The following is a 17,948-nucleotide window of genomic DNA, read 5'->3' as shown; positions in this document are numbered from 1 at the left end:
TGTCCTCAAGAGCTGGTTTGATCTGGGGAAAAAACTTTCTTCTTCTTTTTTCCTTGTTTAAAAACATGTTTTGAGGTTGTGAAACAAGCCCAAGACAGCCTTCAAATGCCAGCTTTGGAAATTGTGCTGCATAGGATTTCTCAGACAGATGGAGGAGACATTCACTGAGCATTTTATTGTCTTTTTTTTGTCAGTAGTAGAAGAGTAATGCATGTTTTTCCTTGGGCCTTATAAAAGATAACTGCTTTTTCCCCTCTTGACTTCAATTGTTTTATTTTTCTTTAATAAAGACAGGAGTTTCTTAACAATAAAAGTAATAAAACAGCCAGAGAAGCCTGTGCTCCCTTTAAAAAAAGGAAGAAATAAGAAATAGATAAAGTCCCTTGTATGGCATAGTAAGCTATGAAGAAATTAGAATTACAGTAGAATAGAAATATGAATTTTAAACTGTGTATAAATGCAGGAGAAATACTGTCAGTACTTCATTTTCATAAAGTAACTGTTTAGGCACATATCACTCAGCCATTTGGGGAGGTTTCCAGAACATGAATCTCTCTGCTTTCTCTCATTGGTAGATAGTAGTTCTTGGGGAAAAAAATTGGAATGGCTTTGCACATTGCACCAGAAAGCTTAATTTGTTATCTGATCACTGATTCTCTGAACTGAAAAGTGTTGTAACACAGATATCTTGCTTTCCAATAGTTTTATTCACTGGTGTGATATATTAATGTTTTCTCAGATCTCTAGTCTTCAACTGTTCTGGGCTATGGATTGATTATAAACGTGGCACTTATGCTATTTTTATCCTAAATGAATGCTTATGCAGAAGCCATCATCAATCACCTTGTTGGCCCAAAAATTACTTAAGCAAATACAGTCTTTGTATTGTCAAAACATTCAGTAAGGAAAAGCTCACAGAGTTTAAATCCTGATCTTTAAACATTTCATTTTGTGAAGTCTGAAGTATTTTTAGCCTATCCTTAATCACTAGACTCACATTTTCTTTTGTGTTTTTAAGGAAACACCAAGGTTCTGAGCAGCAGTGATTCCAGGGTCTGGGACCTCAGCTTTCAAGACTGGCACTTTCCATCCATCAAGGGACTTGTTCCATGCCCTTGGTCTCTGCTTCCCTGCAGCAGGGTTCAATAGCCTGGTGGATCAGAGGTGCAGGGAAAGCCAGGGTGTGGGGAGCAGAGGTGCCTTCCTCCTAGCATCTTCTGATGCCTCTGAATCCTGGGGGCACTTGCAGCAGGAGGGGGATTTCTTTCTCTTGTCTGGCCAAGCGAACAAGGCCTGCAGTGGTTTCTGAGCAACTGTGAGAAAGTTCCATCCTTATTTCACTGGCATGCCTGTATACTGCTAATTTTTAACAATCACATCTTAACAATGACAGCTACTGCTTCTTCCTCTGAGCACCTGCATTAACAGAGTCACCCCAGTCTGTGTGGTGCTGTGCTGTTTCTCTCCTGCAGTGGCTTGATGAGGAGCCATGACTTTTATTACTGCTGATTGCATAGCAGAAGGTAGAAAACAGCTTTCAACCGGTGATGGTGAAGTTTCTATTTTCCTCCAAGCTGTCTGCAGAGGCATGGCAGGAGAAGCAGCCTTGGAGCTTTTACCTCTTTCTTGGTTTCTTCCCTGATTACATCTTCATTTGGAGGAAAATCAAAACATTTAATCTCTAACTGAGGTGAATGTTTAACAGGAGTGTATCACGTGCCACTGTATTGAGCTTCAGTGGAAATTAATTGTTGGTCCCTTCATTCAATGCAAAGTTATTTCACACTGACTCAAAAGATCCCAAGAGAAACAAGACTACTTAATCCCAATGCGTGGTTTGGTAAAGGAATTGCGAAACAAAAATTTGTGTTCCTGTGCCAAACAGGAGGTTCAGATAGATGGAAGGAACCGGTCTCTGACTTCACTGTATGGAGTAATATTGACATAGGAAGCATTGCCTGAAGGGTCCAAGAAGACCAAGAGTACAGCCCAGAAAGAGATCATGATGAACTTACTCAACTAAACCAGATCAAGCCATTGTTTTGAAAATAAATGAATGCCTGAGCCTGTGATGATTCCCTCTGCACCCTTTGTTTCATCAAACTCTTAGACAAGGAGAGGAGAGGATAGGATTTCTCTGCAGTGGATGGATACTTTTTCTCTTTGCAGCTCCTAACATAGCTCATACACGAATGGAGCAAATGTACATGAAAGGGCTAATTAAAAAAAAAAAAAAAGTTGTAGTCAACTTGAGGTCAAGAGAGAAGTATATGAGCATTGGATTTAAAATTATGTAGTAAAATATTTTTAATGAAATTCCCAACTCTGGGAGTGATGGGGGAAGCAGAGCATTATGTCAAAGGTTGCATAAACATTTATGAAGGTTTGTGGCAGCATTAAGGCACACTTCCAAAGAGAAACTCTGATAGATCTCCCTGAGGAAGTCCTATAAAGCAGTAAAATCATATGAATAATCAACACTGGAGCCCATTATCAGCATAATCAGCAAACTCTTGAGTATAAGAGAACTAGAAAAGAGAGAGGTGATGAGAGATCAAAGGCGTGGAATTAGAAGAGAGAAGGAGACGTTAAACGGTTTAGGACTTTGCTCCTCAGAAGGAAGCCACTGGGAGGACAAAGGGAGGTTGTAAAGCTTTATGAAAGGGTGACTGGTGCAGGAGGTGAGTGAAGAATAATTGGCATTTCTGAGACCATGAAGACTGTTGGGACATCCAATAAAAATATAGCTATAAATCAGACAGCTGGGAGATCTATTTTATACAGTGTTTTCACAATATTAACCATTGCCAGAGAATGATGTGGAAGCCAAAAGCACAGAGAAGTCAAAGTTAGAAAAAGAAACTGAAGACAAGTGACATTTATTTGTATCAATAAACATACATTATCATAGTTAGCTCTGAGGAAACATGAAAAAAATCCTGTGGCACTAAGTGATAAAGCAGCATTTTAAATTCAGCAGTGATGTAATGTGGCTGGACAACAGCCCCCACTGTATGTGTACAGTGATGAGCTCTGAATTGGTTTTCCAGTCAGAGGCAGAACTGGGGTTTATAGTAGGCAGCTCTATCAAAATCTTATCTCATTGTTTAGGACAGCAAATTGAAGGTTAGATGCTTGTGGAAAAATAAGTGATCAAACTAGGAAACAGTGGTGTGTAAGCTCACAATGCAGCTGTGTTGAGTGCTGCATGAGTTCTAGGCCCATCGCCCTCAAAGAGCCAGTGAAACAGCAGAGATTCTGAAAAGGCTGATGTGAATGATCAAAGGTGGGCAATGAATTCCTTGTAAAGAATAATAAATAGATCAAAGCTCTTCACTTTCAAAAAGATGTCTTTGAAGAGGATATGATGGAAGTACAGTCTTAGCAGCATGGCATGTATGCGAACCCATTATTCACTGTCTCTTTTGATAAAAAATTTTAGACCACCAAATGGAAATAGTGGGTTGCAGGCTCAAAACAAAGTGAAATATTTCTAAAGTGGGAGCAGGACTTCCTCCTTTCTCTTTGGCATCAAGACTTTAATCTGTTGGAACAATTTCCCGGATTTAAGCTGATTTATTCTGCAGTTAACACTTCATCAGAACGTTGTTCATGGGGCTTTGTAAGATTAGCTTTAGAGCTCTGTGCACAAGAGAAATCCTTTCAAATGGTGGAGTAGGTATATGCAGCCTGGCAGGATAAAGTGGCCCCTCTGATCAATTTTCATTGGGAAAATCAGTACAACTTCTCAACAAAATATTATAGTAGAAATACCTAGTAAAATCAAATACACTTCCTGCAGCTCAGGACATTCAGCCTCACCTTGTGTGTGGTGTTTTCAGGTTGTGGTTGGAGTATTAAAACATCTGTGACAGCAAGACCTAATATACCCTCTTTGTCTGATCATTAGCTGGGATGGTGGCACTTTCTTACACTGTGGTCATAGTTCCAGCTGCCTCTACTACAAAAATAATACAACATTAAAATACCAACCAGTTGCAATAGCATTGTTTTCATATTGCTCCACAGGAGTTAGAAAAGCAGGTGGTTTTGGATTCATGGAAACTGGATATGGCTTCAGTGTGCAGGTACTATTTATTTGCTGTTTGTCACCTATGCTTTGTTATGTTTGCATATTTATTGGCAGAATTAATTTCTTGCAGTTTTAGGCTGATGTGGCAGCTTGCTAAGCACTTCTTTACTGAATTGTAAAGACAGACTTCACTAACTTAAACTCATGAACTACTGAAGTGAACTGTGCTTTTGAGTTGTGTTTAGTATCTGCTCCTGACCTGCAGAAGGGCATCTAGTCACAGAAGCATGTCATTATTTCCAGTTCATTAAATAAAAGCTATATTCTGCAAATCCTTGAGATATTTGGAGTTTGAAAGAGTAGGGAGTGGGGTGGTGCAGCCTGCTGGTATTGCTGAGCTAGCCCCTCATGGTCACTTGTGCTGGCATATGGTGTCAGGAGCCTTGTGTCTCCCTGGGGACACCTGGCTCCTGAGCAGGGCATGGCTGTGCCCAGGTGACCCACCTGACTCTTGAGGTGCTGAGGAAATGGTCAGTGGTAAGGTGAGTTACTGTCATTTTACTTTTAAAATGTTATTGTGATCCAGAGTAATTGAATTACTAAGGTTTCACAGACAACTAAATGTCCTTGGCTCTGTGGGTGCTTTCAGACCTCTCCATAGTCAGCTAAAGCTCATTAGCTGGAATTGCTGTGGACAAGGCTCAAAAGAGTACCCATGCTTTGGTTCCCTCATGGTGGCCTAAACGAATATGATATTCTTTACAACTGGGTTTGGCACCTGATTGTACCACAACTCACCTGACTAATACTGTCTTTCTTACATCTTATGGTACGATTACCCTTCTTCAGAACATTTCAAATACTTTCTGCGGATTTTTTTAGATACCCCAACTATAACACTGCAATGCTGGACATGGGATATGTAATAATACAGCTGCCATTTTCCCAAAGGATATGGCAATGAAGCTTGGAAAGGGAGGAAAAAAGAGTAATGTTGGAATGAATAAAATCAATACAGAAGTAACTAGGGCTTTTATTTTGCATCTAAAATGCCTGCATCAGCTTAAATTCTGCTTAAAGGTTAATATGGGAGAAATGTGCAAGTAGTGTTATGGAAAGGAAATACTACACCAAGTAAAAGTATTTGGTAATTTCTCTCCAGTTGAGTGTTGGCAAGCCAGCCTGTCTGTAGAGATTTTTGTCAGGCTTTTTTAGGGTTGAGGCTGGTGTTCTTATCCTTGCTGTTTGCCAAGGGCATTTGGAAAGTTCCGTCTCTGGACAGCATGTGTGGGCAATGGGAGTTGTGACTGCTCAGTGCTGTTCAAATGGTCTGTCAGAGTTAATTTTTGATAAAATCTTCAGAATGTGCTACTTTATATTGCGTATTTTGGGAGTTTTTATTAGTGGGGTGAAAGAGTGATTCTGTAATAATAGGTCAAGCTCTTGATAATTTTTGTGTCTCAAAGAAGAAGTCTCAATATTTCATGGGTGAGGCTGCCTTACTGTTTTTCTGCAGCACAAAGTGTGAGAATAAATAACTTCTGTGTTCACAAGGAACAGCAGTGTTTCAGTGCACTGGGGAAGAAGCTTCTGCAGGACTCAGGAGAGACAGACACTGCCTGAAGTACAGATGGATGTACAAGCAAAGGTGAATTATTGTCAGGTGCTCTTCTTTTGCTGTATCCTAGACATTTGCTCTTGAACTGAATCAGACTGATGATGCAATACTCAGATCTTGCACAGTTCTTCACATGTTCTTTTTCTGGAAAGTATTGAACATTTTTCAGAGTTGGCAATCAATTTAGTGTTAAGCCTGTTATTTTGATATATTAACATCTGCCCTGAAAACTTACCAGGAAATTAATTTCTGCTCCACCTATGCCTTTAATGTGAAGTATCTGAGTTGACTCCTTATTCATTATGAAACAGTTTTAGAAAGGGAATTTTAAAATTCTTCTGATGTGTTCATTTTAATTTTTCTTTTTATTCTGGCCTGTGATATTTTCAGGTTAAAAATCTCATTGATTATACCACTTGCAGCAAAGGAAATTCCCATTGGATAAAAGGAAACTACTTTTGCAATTAGAATGGTATGTAATGCTAGGATCTACATCCTTAGAGATTTTTAAATCTGTAAGGCCCTGAACTACTGGATCCAGCTTTGAAATGACTCTTGCTTGGAGAGGAATCACTCCTCCAGAAATCTCTTCCAGCTTCTATGGTTCTGCAATTGCATCCAGGTCCCATAAACAGAAACCTTGCCCATGTTCCTGCTGTGCTGTCCTTACCTGTAAAAGAGGCTGTGATCAGGCTTCTGAGGAACTTCCTCTTAATTCTTAACTGAGGAACTAGTTTTAGACTTGGGTGTAGTCAGCTTTTTCCTTCATTGTTGCTTTGGTGTGGTGCATCCTCATCTCATGCTGATTCCTAGGGGATGAAATCAGGAATTGATCTGCTGCAATCAAGTCTTTCTAAACTTGGAGGGGTTAAGCATTAAACCCATGTGATGGTCCACCTTTATTCAGGACTAGAGTATTAGAGCTAAATAAATTGTATTGAGATCTTCAGTTAGTTTTGAAAGAAGTAAAATCTTCTGGGGGTCTGTTTACAATAACTGCACATCCTAGTTGGCAATTGCCCTTGGGATAATGGATTTCCATTGTAAGATCTGTGATGTGAAACTGTCTTAAGCATGTGAATATTTTCTATATTCCAAATGTACTTAACTGAATTTCACTTAGTAGGAACTACCTTAACTTGCACTGTAAAAGTAAACTCTGACTTGATCCAACCCATGGAATTTGGTGTGGAGAAGTTTGGGTAAGGAAAAAAGAAGTTACTGCTTTTACCTGGTAGATATTGCAGCAAAAGCTGTACAGATTCAGCTTACCTTTCTAAAAACTGCTCTTTTTTTGGTACAAGTTGTTTACCCAGTTCAGTTCACACAGTAGATAGCTTTGGTTTCTCATTTTGATCACTCAGATTTTAACAGGAATTGGTGTGGGGGTGAATGAGGAAAGGGAGGGAAAGAAGGATGGAGGAAAAGGGAAACAGAAGTTCTGTTAGCATTTTAGGAAGGCAAGGGCTTGGATCTTAGAAGTAGAGGAGGATGTGCCTGCTGTACTTTTGCAGATCTCGGGCAGTAATGACCAGAGCTTTTGCAGGAACAGCTTAACTCACAAGCAGCCAGAACCAAGAACATGCACTGGAAATCTAGAGAGCAAATTGGGTTTGAGTGAACATGCAGCCTGGTGAGTAGGTCAGTTTCCTCCTTAGGCCTATCTGACAGAATTTGGGAAGGCGTGTTTGGTGCAGAGTGCCACCTGCCTTTGGCTTCCAGCTGCTTGCAGAAAAGCATTCCTTATTTTATGAAAAACATCACTTGCGGTTTTATAACTGACTGCAATCACAAGTCATTCTTATGAGTGATGTTTAAGTAGCCTAAGTAGCTGGTGTTTTCTGTCCTAGGCCTCTGTTGTATTTATGCATGTGTTTGCAAACTGCCTTTGTAATTTGTAAGGGTGGATGCTTACAGTGGCTGAAAGAAAATGTGTTCCATTGCTGCATCACAGAATCACAAACTGCTTTAGGTTGGAAGGGACCTCAGACAACTCATTTCAACCCCTTGCCATGGGCAGGGGCACCCTCCACTAGACCAGGCTGCTCAAAGCCCCATCCAGGCTGGCACTGAGCTCTTCAAGGGGTGTTTCTACCCTCTGTGAAATAAGACATTATTACCTGGTTTATCAAAAGGCTTCTATCCATTTCAGAAACTTATAACATAAATGTCCATGCTGATATGTACTCAGGTATTCATTTATAGCCCTAGTTACTTGTATCCACAGAGCACCATAAAGACTCTAATGAGTTTGTGAATATATTTCCCTACCCTTTTGTATGTGATCCTCAGCTCAGACTGCAGGATTTGAAGGCAGTTCCAGAGGTCACTCACTGCATGTCTGGTCCTCGTTACATGAGTTGGTTCTAATGTTTATGTGACTGTCTGATAAGCTGTTTCAGCTCACTAAGCCAGCAGAAAGCTAGCCTGGCAAAAAGTCTGCATTACACTTGCTCATGTTGCAGTCAAGCATGCCAGACCCCAAGGCAGGGTTTGGGTTGTGGCTGCAAGGGGATGGAGCAAAGGAGAGAGCTTAAGGGTCTGAGTTTTCTTTCAGAGGCTGTGAGGGAAAACTAATTCCTCTATATGTCCTGAACTAATACCCCACAACAAGGGGTGACTCAATTTAGGAAAATGAAGAGTTCTGTCCTGTGTTCTGTATACAGTCTATCTAGATGGATTAGATTTATCATACCCTGAAGTGAAGTGCAGGCCCCTGCATATCATCCAGCAGTGTCCTGAGCATGTACCTTGTCTGTTCTCTGATGCAGGTGAAGAGCTAATGCTGCCTAGACACATGCTTTCTTACAATCCAACCTCAAATTGAAATACTTGATAGATTTAGAAAAAAAAGATGGCACACAAGGAATCTTTTCATCAGTCAGTTCACTGATCCAGGTGAAAGGTAGCCCTGGAAAAAACACATGAGAGAGAGAATAAAGAGATCTGATTTGCCATGTTACAGCATAATCATCAGCCTGGTGCAAGGGAAGGAGAGGGAGGAAGTTCTCTCTGGTGTGGGGAGGACAGGAGCATCCCTTTTGGCAGAAACTCACCGTTGTTCCAAATGAGTAATGAAATTACCTCCTGAATTGGTCTGTCCTGTATCCATTACTGTTTTATCTGTGCTAAGTGGAGTCGCCTCTCCTGGCCAGCTGCCTCGGGAGGGACATGCAGTTCAGCCTGACATAAACAGGGATGTTTTCTGTTTGGAAGCAAATTCACAGACTGGAGATTCAGAAGGGACAGCTGTGTGCAGTCGTAATGAATCTGAAGGAATGGCACTGATACTTGAGAAGGGGGTGTCCTTCAATGGCACAGGATAGGCCTTTGCCTTTTTAGGAAAGAGCTTGTTCTGAGAAGCTCAAGGAGCAGTACTACGTGCATAAGATGATTATTTTATTAATGAAGAAGAAGGGATAAAAAAAATCTTATTTTAGTAATTTATTTTTCATACAACATGGTCTTAAAGTTTGTGTTGGTCCTGTGAATGCCCCTTTTGCAAGCAGCCTGCAGCTAGAGCAGATTAAGATAGTGAAACTGCATCCCAAGACTTATGTTTGTCTTCTCTGTTTTTCGATATTCTGATTAACCATCAATATTTCATATTGAACAATGCATATTTGCTGTGATAAAACTTACGGACTCTCCCATGTCCACCATAGTGGATAACTTGAAATTGGAGCTGTTCAAGTGTTTGATCAGCTTTTGCCTGCAAGCATACTCCTTTCTGATGGCCCAAAATTTTTTTTCAAGTTTGAGTGAAGAAGAAAAGCTGCAAAGACACTGGAAGTGATTTAGATGTATATTGCACAGCACAGTGAAAGGCTGTGAAGAAGCATTTGTGTCTTCTTAGCTGCTGAGGAGCAGAATTATTTGTTCTTCCTGAACTTTGCATGTGTCTGTGATGATTTTTAAGTTTAGTTTATCCAGACTGCACATATATTTGTGTGTGTGTGTATATATATGTATTACCCTGTTCATGCCAAGGGATCACCTTCACCAGTGAATACATTACTATGTTTGGTTTAGGTTGTACAATTTATATGTTTGAGTGAACACAAAGTTTAAATGAAAGTTACTCTACAAATTTTCTTGTGCATTTGATTTCAATATTTTTCTTCTGTCCCAGTAGCACTCCACACAAATGAACTAAAAAATATCAATCTAAATTGCATTAGAAAATATGAAAACTGAGGTCTAAGTAATTCTTTGTTTAGCTATACAATAACTTAAATACTGGTTCCTCACAGACAGCAAGAAGGCTCAGTTTGGTGGAATGGTTATATTATGGAATGGTTTGTGTTGAAAGGGCCCCTTTAAGTCCACCTTCCACTAGACCAAGTTGTTCCAAGCCCCATCTAACCTGGCCTTGAGTCACTGCAATTCAGTGTTTAGTGGCTAGTGAAAATGCAACTTTTTCAGTAAGATAAATAAAATGCAAAATCAGCATTAAATTTCAGTAAATTGAAATGTGGTATTTAATGATAAAAATTGCTATTCAAATCTCATTTAAACAGATTTCCAATCCACCTTGCTCTGGAATGCTTTACTTTGCTCACATTTGATTAATTTTTATTCACATTTGATTAATTTTTTTTCACTTAAAGTGTGAAAACACAGTCGATTAGTAGGAAGCATGGCTGAAATGAAGCAGAAACAAGCTTGAAAATAAAACTGCAGAGGAAATGAAGGATGTGGTGGAAAGCAGTCAGATTTCATCCTAAGCTGCTTAAAAGCATGTTCCTGCTGAAGACAGCATTTTCCCCACTTGCCATGGGTGGGTGTGTGCTGGGGAGCAATTGAGTTCAGCTGCACATAGTGAGTGCTGAAGGGTGGGGACACAGGACAGGGAGGAGATGGCAGGGGCAGAAAGTGCTGTGGATGCCTCATAGTGACGCTGCTGAATGTTTTGGTTTGGGCAAACACGTAGCCAAAACCCTCAGGAGCCCTCAGCGGTGCCTGGGTGCGAAGTCCTGGACTACAGGGCTGATGGGAGTAGTTAACCCAGAAGACAGAAAGCATCTTGGAACACATCCGTTTGAACATGTCCTTCACCATAAAACTGGCAAGAAGGTCTCTGGTTTAGGCTGAGCTCTGTGGGCTCTGACACTGGCTAACACTGGTGTTGCTTTAGTGGGATGCCACTGGGCAGCAAAGGACATAGAACATCATGTGAGTAACGTGACTTGTCACAGCTGCAGCTGGTTTGAAGCTGAACAGATAAATTTGGCCATAACAGAAACCCAATTTGGCTAGCCTAGTTTGTTACAGAGGTAAACAAGTTCCTGGGTAAGGCAGTGATAGGTTGGATTGGAGCTCGAGCTGAGGACCCCAGGCAATCCCATTCAGTCCTGAATGCAGACCTGTGAGATCTTGACCAATCAGATGTTCAACTGCAGGAATTTGGAGCCCCCTGTAAAAGGGCACGTCCATCAACAAATATTGGCTGTTGTCTTGTGACCCTTGGTGCACTCAGTTGGGTGCCTGTCTCCAGCACTGCAACCCTAACATAATAATGGTGGTAACAGTCACAGCTTATTTCATTTGCAAAACCATTTACAAGCGATACCATGATCAGAAGAGACTTTTTCAAAGACAATTTACACAATTTTCATCACAGAAATTTCTCATTCCAGTTTATATCCTGGGTGTCACCTCTCTAAAACTTCTTGGACTGTCCTGTATAGGGGAGCTCAGCATAGTTCTGTTTTCAGGGGCACTGATCCAGATAATGTAAAACACTTAAAGATTTTATTGCATTCTTGCTTAATCAGCCCTATAGTCAATGCCTGTTAATTCAGGCATTCGGCAGGAACAGTGTCCTTCTTGCTGAGCTCAGTTACACCCATAGCAGTATGACATTGCTTTTAATTAAAATTGGATTCATCCAGAATTAATGGAAAACTAGGCACAGACCTTTTTCTTTGAAAACCATTCATAAATGTAGGTCGTGTTTAAACATCTTAGAAACTTATATGCACCAGCTGACATTTCTGTCCTAGGTGTAGCTCAGATTCCAGGGATGTAAAATCATGGCATAGGAAGCTGCTGTTGCTTTGCTCAAGTGCAGTGATGCCTTAAAGAGCTAGGAATAAAACAAAACACTTTTGAGACATAGGAGGTAATATACAGGCTGGTCTTTATTGGGGGCCTCCAGGGGCACATATGGAAAAATGCCAACCCCCACATAGGGTGAATACAGCTTTGTAATTTTAGCAAATTAGTATAATTGACAAGAATCCCCAATTAGAAGCAGAAGTGATGATGTAATTCCTCCTTTTGTGATTTCTCCCCCTTCTTAGATAAGAATTAAACTTTGTTTATGAAAATGTATCTCGATGAGCTGGTTTCAACCTTGGCTCCCAGAGAGTCTAACCATGGGCCCCCAGGGCTTGGAGCCTCAGGGTTGTCAGGGTAGGGAAGAGTACTGGAGTTAGCTAGGAACTATGTAACTATGTAACAATAATCTACAGAGCTATGAATATATATGAAGGAAATATAAAAGCAAAAATCATTTTGGCAACAGCGGAACCTGGGACTGCACTGGTGAAGCAGAACACAATTTCTTTCTCTAGGCATGCAGTTTATCTTAGAGGTGGAGCACCATGTGGCCTGGTTCCAAAAATACATGAGCTGGAATGCAAAGTGAGCAACCTTGGAAAATACTTTGAAAGTGAATTTGGGCCCTTTGCCTGTTTCTCTGGAACTTTACTGTGTCAGCCAGCATTTTAGAATAGAAAACAGAGTCACCTGTGCAGGTTTTGGGAAGGCTTGCACAGGGTTTCAGAGGCTTGCACAGGGCAGAGGAACAACAGAACAGGAATGCCCAAGGGTCTCAAGGCCCATAAATGAAAATTAGCTGAGATCTATATGCCAAGACTGTGGTTTGCCTGGCCAGGCTGAGGAGCCCTGCCAGGCAGCTGGTTTTCCCCTCCATGGGAGAACAACACAGGAGGCACAGGAAGTGGGAATCCCCTTATAAAGGAAGGGAGAAGTTGCAGTGATGAGCTACACAGCAAAATTGCTCAAGAAATAAATGCCTGAGCAGTAAGCCTGCAGATCATGGATAGTGTACTTCGGTTCTGGCATGGGTTGTAAATTGTGGGTTTATTTTCATCTTCATTTGCATACCTGGGAGCAACACTTCTGCTTTCCATCTTATAAGGTGTAGCTGGCTTGTCAGGGAGTGGTGCTCTGGAACCTTACCTGGACTGTCATGGCTGTGAGTCCCAAGAGAGGAGCTTCTTCAGCTTGTCTGCCAAATGAGGGAGCCTATGCTTAGGTACATTTAATGCCATGCTTTGTAGTATAGCTTGACAACTGATGGGTGTAATTTTGCCTTGGTGTGGTTAATATACAAAGTGAGAGTGTAAGTGCCTATGGAGGTGACACATTATAAGCTATAGTCAAATTGAGGTGAAAACCCAAGAATTTTTAGCCTCTGAATGCAAGGTTTGGTTGCACTGAGTTCCTAAATAGTGTGGAGAGATTGTACCTCCGTAAGAAAACAGATTTGAATTCAAGATGCAGCTCTTGCAGCTCCAAACCCTGCAGGAAGCAGTTGTGCCAGAGCTTCAATGAGCAGAAAGCAGAGCCTCAGAACCTACAGATGCTGCACGTCACACTCAGTGGGGCCAGGCCTGTAGTACTCATGGACTTGACTACTGAACTTAACTCCAATTTCTTTCTTTGTATATTGAAATGATGTAAATTGAGAGCAGCCTTGTCTCAGAGTAAACATGCAAACATGTATTTAAGATCTTATTTATAGGTAGATGGTTTCTTTCTGGGGTTCGCCTGCCTTGTTTTTTTGTAGCCTTCTGTCTTCTACCCTGATTCTAGTCTCTGTGCTTAGTAATTCACCACATCTTTCCTAGATTCTTGTCTTACTGGTTTTCAAGGAACATAGAGTCTACTTCAGCCTTTAAGGACCCTTTGGAAAGGGATAGATAGTTTCAGTTGGGGGATTTGAGTGTATTTATAGTAAGATATAAACAGAGGCAAGAGGAATACTTGCAAAGCAGGTGGTACTGGGCCATTTATAGAAAAAAAAGTATCATTTATACATGGATTGTTTCAGGCAAACCTTTTGCTTTGCCTGTGGCCTGACTTCTACAAAAATCTTTTCAGTGTTATGAATATTTATGCTGCTTTGTTGTGGTATTTTAAACTTGCGTTCAGCTTATGAAATGACATGTTTGTCTCCGTAAATAACAGGAGGAATGGAGGGAGTAAATTGGCTCCTGGGCAGACAAGTCTGCAGAGCTTTTACAGGGAGTCTTGGCACGGTTGGAAGGGAGGATAGCCCAGCTCCCATCCTTTCCTTTGCTTCTGCACTTGGAGATGTGCTCTCCAAAGGTCTCTCTACTACAATGCATCCTCTTTTGAGAGTTTTTTAGGCCTTTTTTGCTCAAATGTGCCCATTTGCCATGTTTCAAACCAAAACACATGCTCTGTTGACATAGCAGGGTGCTCAGGTGAAGTTGTGGCAAATAGTCATATACAGCTAGTAGATTTTATGCTGTAATGACAAATTACCCAGATTTAATCTAGGGCAGTCACACTGAGCTTGCTAAGATCTTGGGAAGAGAAAAGCGTGTGCATCTGCCAATGGAATACCCTCTGACCAGATTAAAATGAAGTCCTGAGGCTGTGTCAGCCATTTTCTGGAGAGCTCACCATGAGTGAATTGGGAAGAGCTGGTTCAGCAAGCTAAGAAAGCTGCTTGCAAGGAGTGATGGTGACACCCTATGCCTTTTCCTTCAAAAAGTCTTGAAAAAACTTTACAAGCTAGGTGAATAGATCTAGACTCTAAATTTTTAGGAAAAAAATCCACTGTCTGAGGCTGTGCAGGTTTAATCTTTCTGTGTGATTTTGCTCTCATTAGAGCAGTTGTCAGTGACTTCCTGGCTCACCTCAGCATTTGGGCCCTCTGGAAGGACCCTTCATAATTCTTACTTCTGGGTGAGAATGTGCTGAGGAGCTTCCCAGGCTGACTGTGCTGCAGACTCTCTGCCAAGCAAGTTCTTCCTCTTCTGCAAACTTCCCTGCAGAGGTTTTCACAGCTATTTGAGCCCAGCTGGTGTTAAGGAATGTTGTCTCTTCTGTCTCAAGGAAGTTTCACGTAAATCTCAGCATCTAAATTAGCAGTCCTTTTTTGTTGCTATCCTGCTTGTTTTAAGGAAGGGGCAGCACATATTGCACATTATGGCTAACAGCACCTTGCCCTAGAGAACCCCCTTCCCTTGAGACAGCATTTAGAGCAATAGTGCACTAGGAAGATAAGGATCAGATTAATTTCAGAGTTGTTTCAATATTGCTTATTGTGTGCACTGTAGTTGTATCTAGAGACCAAGTATTAAATCAAAGTTGATGAGATAAATGCATTTGATAATTCTTGCTTTGAACCCCTACTAGGTTTTTATTCTTCTCATATAATAAATGATTAACAATGTAGTGCAGGGGTACAAAATGTGTGTCTCTCCTGCTCTAGACTTTGCACACTTCATGGATGTGCTTGTATTGACAGCAAACAGCACACCTGGGCAGATTTGTGTAGGATGCATCTCGGGCCTCTCTGGGACTTTGTGTAGCTCAGGGGAAAATAGAAGAGATATCTGCAAGGCTGTAGCAAAAGTTTCTTTGAGCAATCTAATGCAGAGCAATTGGTGCTCTGATATGTTCTTTGGTCAGCCACAGCTCAGTGGAGAGGGGTTATTATATTGGTGTCCTCCTTCTCTTTAGACTCTGCTTTTGGCAAAAATGCAAGGTGTGAACTCAAGGTTCAGGAAAACTCCCACATATATAAAAACCCACAGAAGAAGGTGGCTGGTGTGTGTGCAGTTTTTTCATTCCTTTGGGTAGAGTGGACAACTTCTTTGTCTCTTGGGTGACCCCAAGAATAAGTGTGACGACCTTGCCTGCTCCCAGCAGGTGTCTTTTCAAAGGAGCATAAGAGAAGGGATATACTCTCCCACTAATGAGGTGAAGGTGGTCATTCTAGTACTGGGTCACCTGTCTGCACCTTATCTGCAGATAAGCTTTGTGATGCTTGTTTGAAATTCCTTTTGTGTCTGTAACCTCATGTGATGCTGTTCTGGAGAGAACCTGGTAGATGTTGAGCTTTTGATCAGTCCCAGTATATATGGAAGTTGTAATTCCTTAGTAGAATTTTTTTTTTAATTTTTTATTCCATAATATCTCAGCAGTATGACAGTAAGGAGCTTTCCTCTGGGGCTTAGAGTGCACTACATAACTCTTACTCCTCTTCTGAATAAAAATTCACTGTGAAGTAAGGGGGCTGTTGCCTGTAGATTAACTGATTTCTTGAAACTCTCACAACTGGTATGTTTTACAGCAAAAGAAGTCTGAAAAAGAAAAATAATTGTGTTTCCCAAAGCTAAAAGAGACATATGTTCCTATGGCTGGTTTTCAGAAGGAAAGGCATTTTGGTTTTATTTGTTTTGTGACAGACTGGCTTCAGCCCCCTCCCCGTGTTAGTTCTGGCACAAAGGGTGCAGCTCTGCAGCATTTGGGGTGAGGGGGACCCCTCCTCCCCAGCATGTTTGTGTTGAATTAAGGTGGGTGGTGAACACAAGTGTTCTTTTCCCAATCTTCTGTGGTTAGTAGCCTGTAATATCTTAGACAAAGAATTTGATTTGTGACAGTATTCAAAAGTATTTTCGTGGCACACTCAGCTGATGCCCAGGAAGTCCACCACATGCTTACTTCTGTTCCATCAAATGAAGTTGGTGACTTTGTTTATTTCATCTGCAATAATAGGTACAATTTTCCTGAACAACCAGGTAGTCTGCACTACCAGGTGTGGTCGTCTCTTGCCAGAACCCTTTTCATGTTGCTTGCAGGTGCTTGCACTAAAAATTCTTCTGTCTAGAAACACAGCTAGAGTGTCTAGAGTAAAAATTAAATGCCTTGTAAACTCAGCCATATTATTCATCCATCTTCATTGCTGTATTTATACTCGAAGATTTCTCCCCTGGCTCCGTGGTAACAGCAATTTCCCACAGACATATGGCAGCTTCTTGTACTGTTGATTACATTTCTTTCTTTCCTTTGCTGACTCTGCACTATCTGATAGAGTGATGGTTTGGGCTGCCAAGCTAACAGTGTTGTCTGCACATGTTTCACTGGACCAGCACTATCTGAGGCCATTTTTATATCTCACCTTGTACAGCAAGGGCTGCCCTGAGTTCTGGACTCTCTTATGCTCTGCCAGCAAAGAGCGTGGATCTCCACACCTCTGTCTCCTGTGTGTGGATATGGTTTTGGCTGTATGTCTCAGGAATACAGCACAGCCTTGCCTTTGGTGGCAGGATGCTGGGGTTTGGGTATGTAGGGCATGGCAGGGGAGTCAGTATTACCACATACTAAACAGTTTTTCACTCTGCTGATCAGGTAATTTCCAGTTCGTTTCCAGACAAGCTATGGCTGAAATACCAGCAAAGCATGGAAGCAGATGCAGTTTCTCACTGAGCTTTCAGGGGCAGCTTTGTGTGGGCAGGGCAAGGAGTAACCAGACTGACACACTGAGAGCAGCACAGGGTTTGCCTTCTGCATTTTACAGGTGCTTTGTGTTGCATCAAGAACCAGCTTCTTGCAGGCTTAATTTGAAGCACAGACAAGTCTAATGAAAAATCTCTCAGCATTCTTTGATTAGCATATCTTGTAATGCTGTTTCTAACAATATGCCTTTGTTTCAGAATCCCTATTTGCTGCTTTGAGGATTAATTGGCTCTACTTCCAGCACAATGGATGAACTGCAGGATGTTCAGCTGACAGAGATCAAGCCACTCCTGAATGACAAGGTAATGCTGGCTGCTGCTTTGTCCTCACAGGTGTACTCAGGATAACTTTGTGTCTGGCAAGGAGCCCTAGCTGCCCGAATCTGTCCACAGATTGAATTACCTTAGGTACTGAAACCCAGTAAATTCTTCCCCACTCTGATAATCTACCACCACCCACTCTTCCAAAGTCTCCAGGAAAGACAGACCAAAACAATTCAGGTAATTTTGGAGTCCTGGCCAGTATGTCATGCCTGTACTGAGGATTTGCAAAGGCTGGACAGCAATTGGAAAGGTGATCCCCTTCCTGACCTGGTGTAGCTGTAGACCCCCTAATAAGTTTCTCCTTGTTAGGGAAGTGCTGTATTGTATCCTGGCTTTTTGTTTGGTTGGTTTTGGGCTGTTGTTGTTTTGTTTTGTTGTTTGGTTTGGTTTTTTTACTTTTTTTTTGTTGAAAATATTCTGTCTTAAATGATCCTTTAGTGTTTTGACC

The 17,948-nt window shown here is 41.3% G+C and overlaps 1 protein-coding gene across 5 annotated transcripts in view; it reads left to right on the top strand.

Annotated features, from left to right (window-relative positions):
* The window catches only part of NDRG3 (NDRG family member 3), a 60,852-nt gene that overhangs the window by 11,358 nt on the left and 31,546 nt on the right, over positions 1-17,948 (top strand). For all 5 annotated transcript variants that reach the window (XM_064730356.1, XM_064730353.1, XM_064730355.1 and 2 more), the window contains exon 2: positions 17,375-17,479. In XM_064730356.1, coding sequence (XP_064586426.1) covers positions 17,423-17,479 — 57 coding nt within the window. In that variant the 5' untranslated portion in view covers positions 17,375-17,422. The remainder of the gene's footprint in view (positions 1-17,374; positions 17,480-17,948) is intronic.

Source organism: Zonotrichia leucophrys, chromosome 20, assembly GCF_028769735.1.
Source record: "Zonotrichia leucophrys gambelii isolate GWCS_2022_RI chromosome 20, RI_Zleu_2.0, whole genome shotgun sequence".
Lineage (NCBI taxonomy): Eukaryota > Metazoa > Chordata > Aves > Passeriformes > Passerellidae > Zonotrichia > Zonotrichia leucophrys.
The sequence above is the reverse complement of the archived record's forward strand: the minus strand, read 5'-3'. Positions and strand labels throughout refer to the sequence as shown.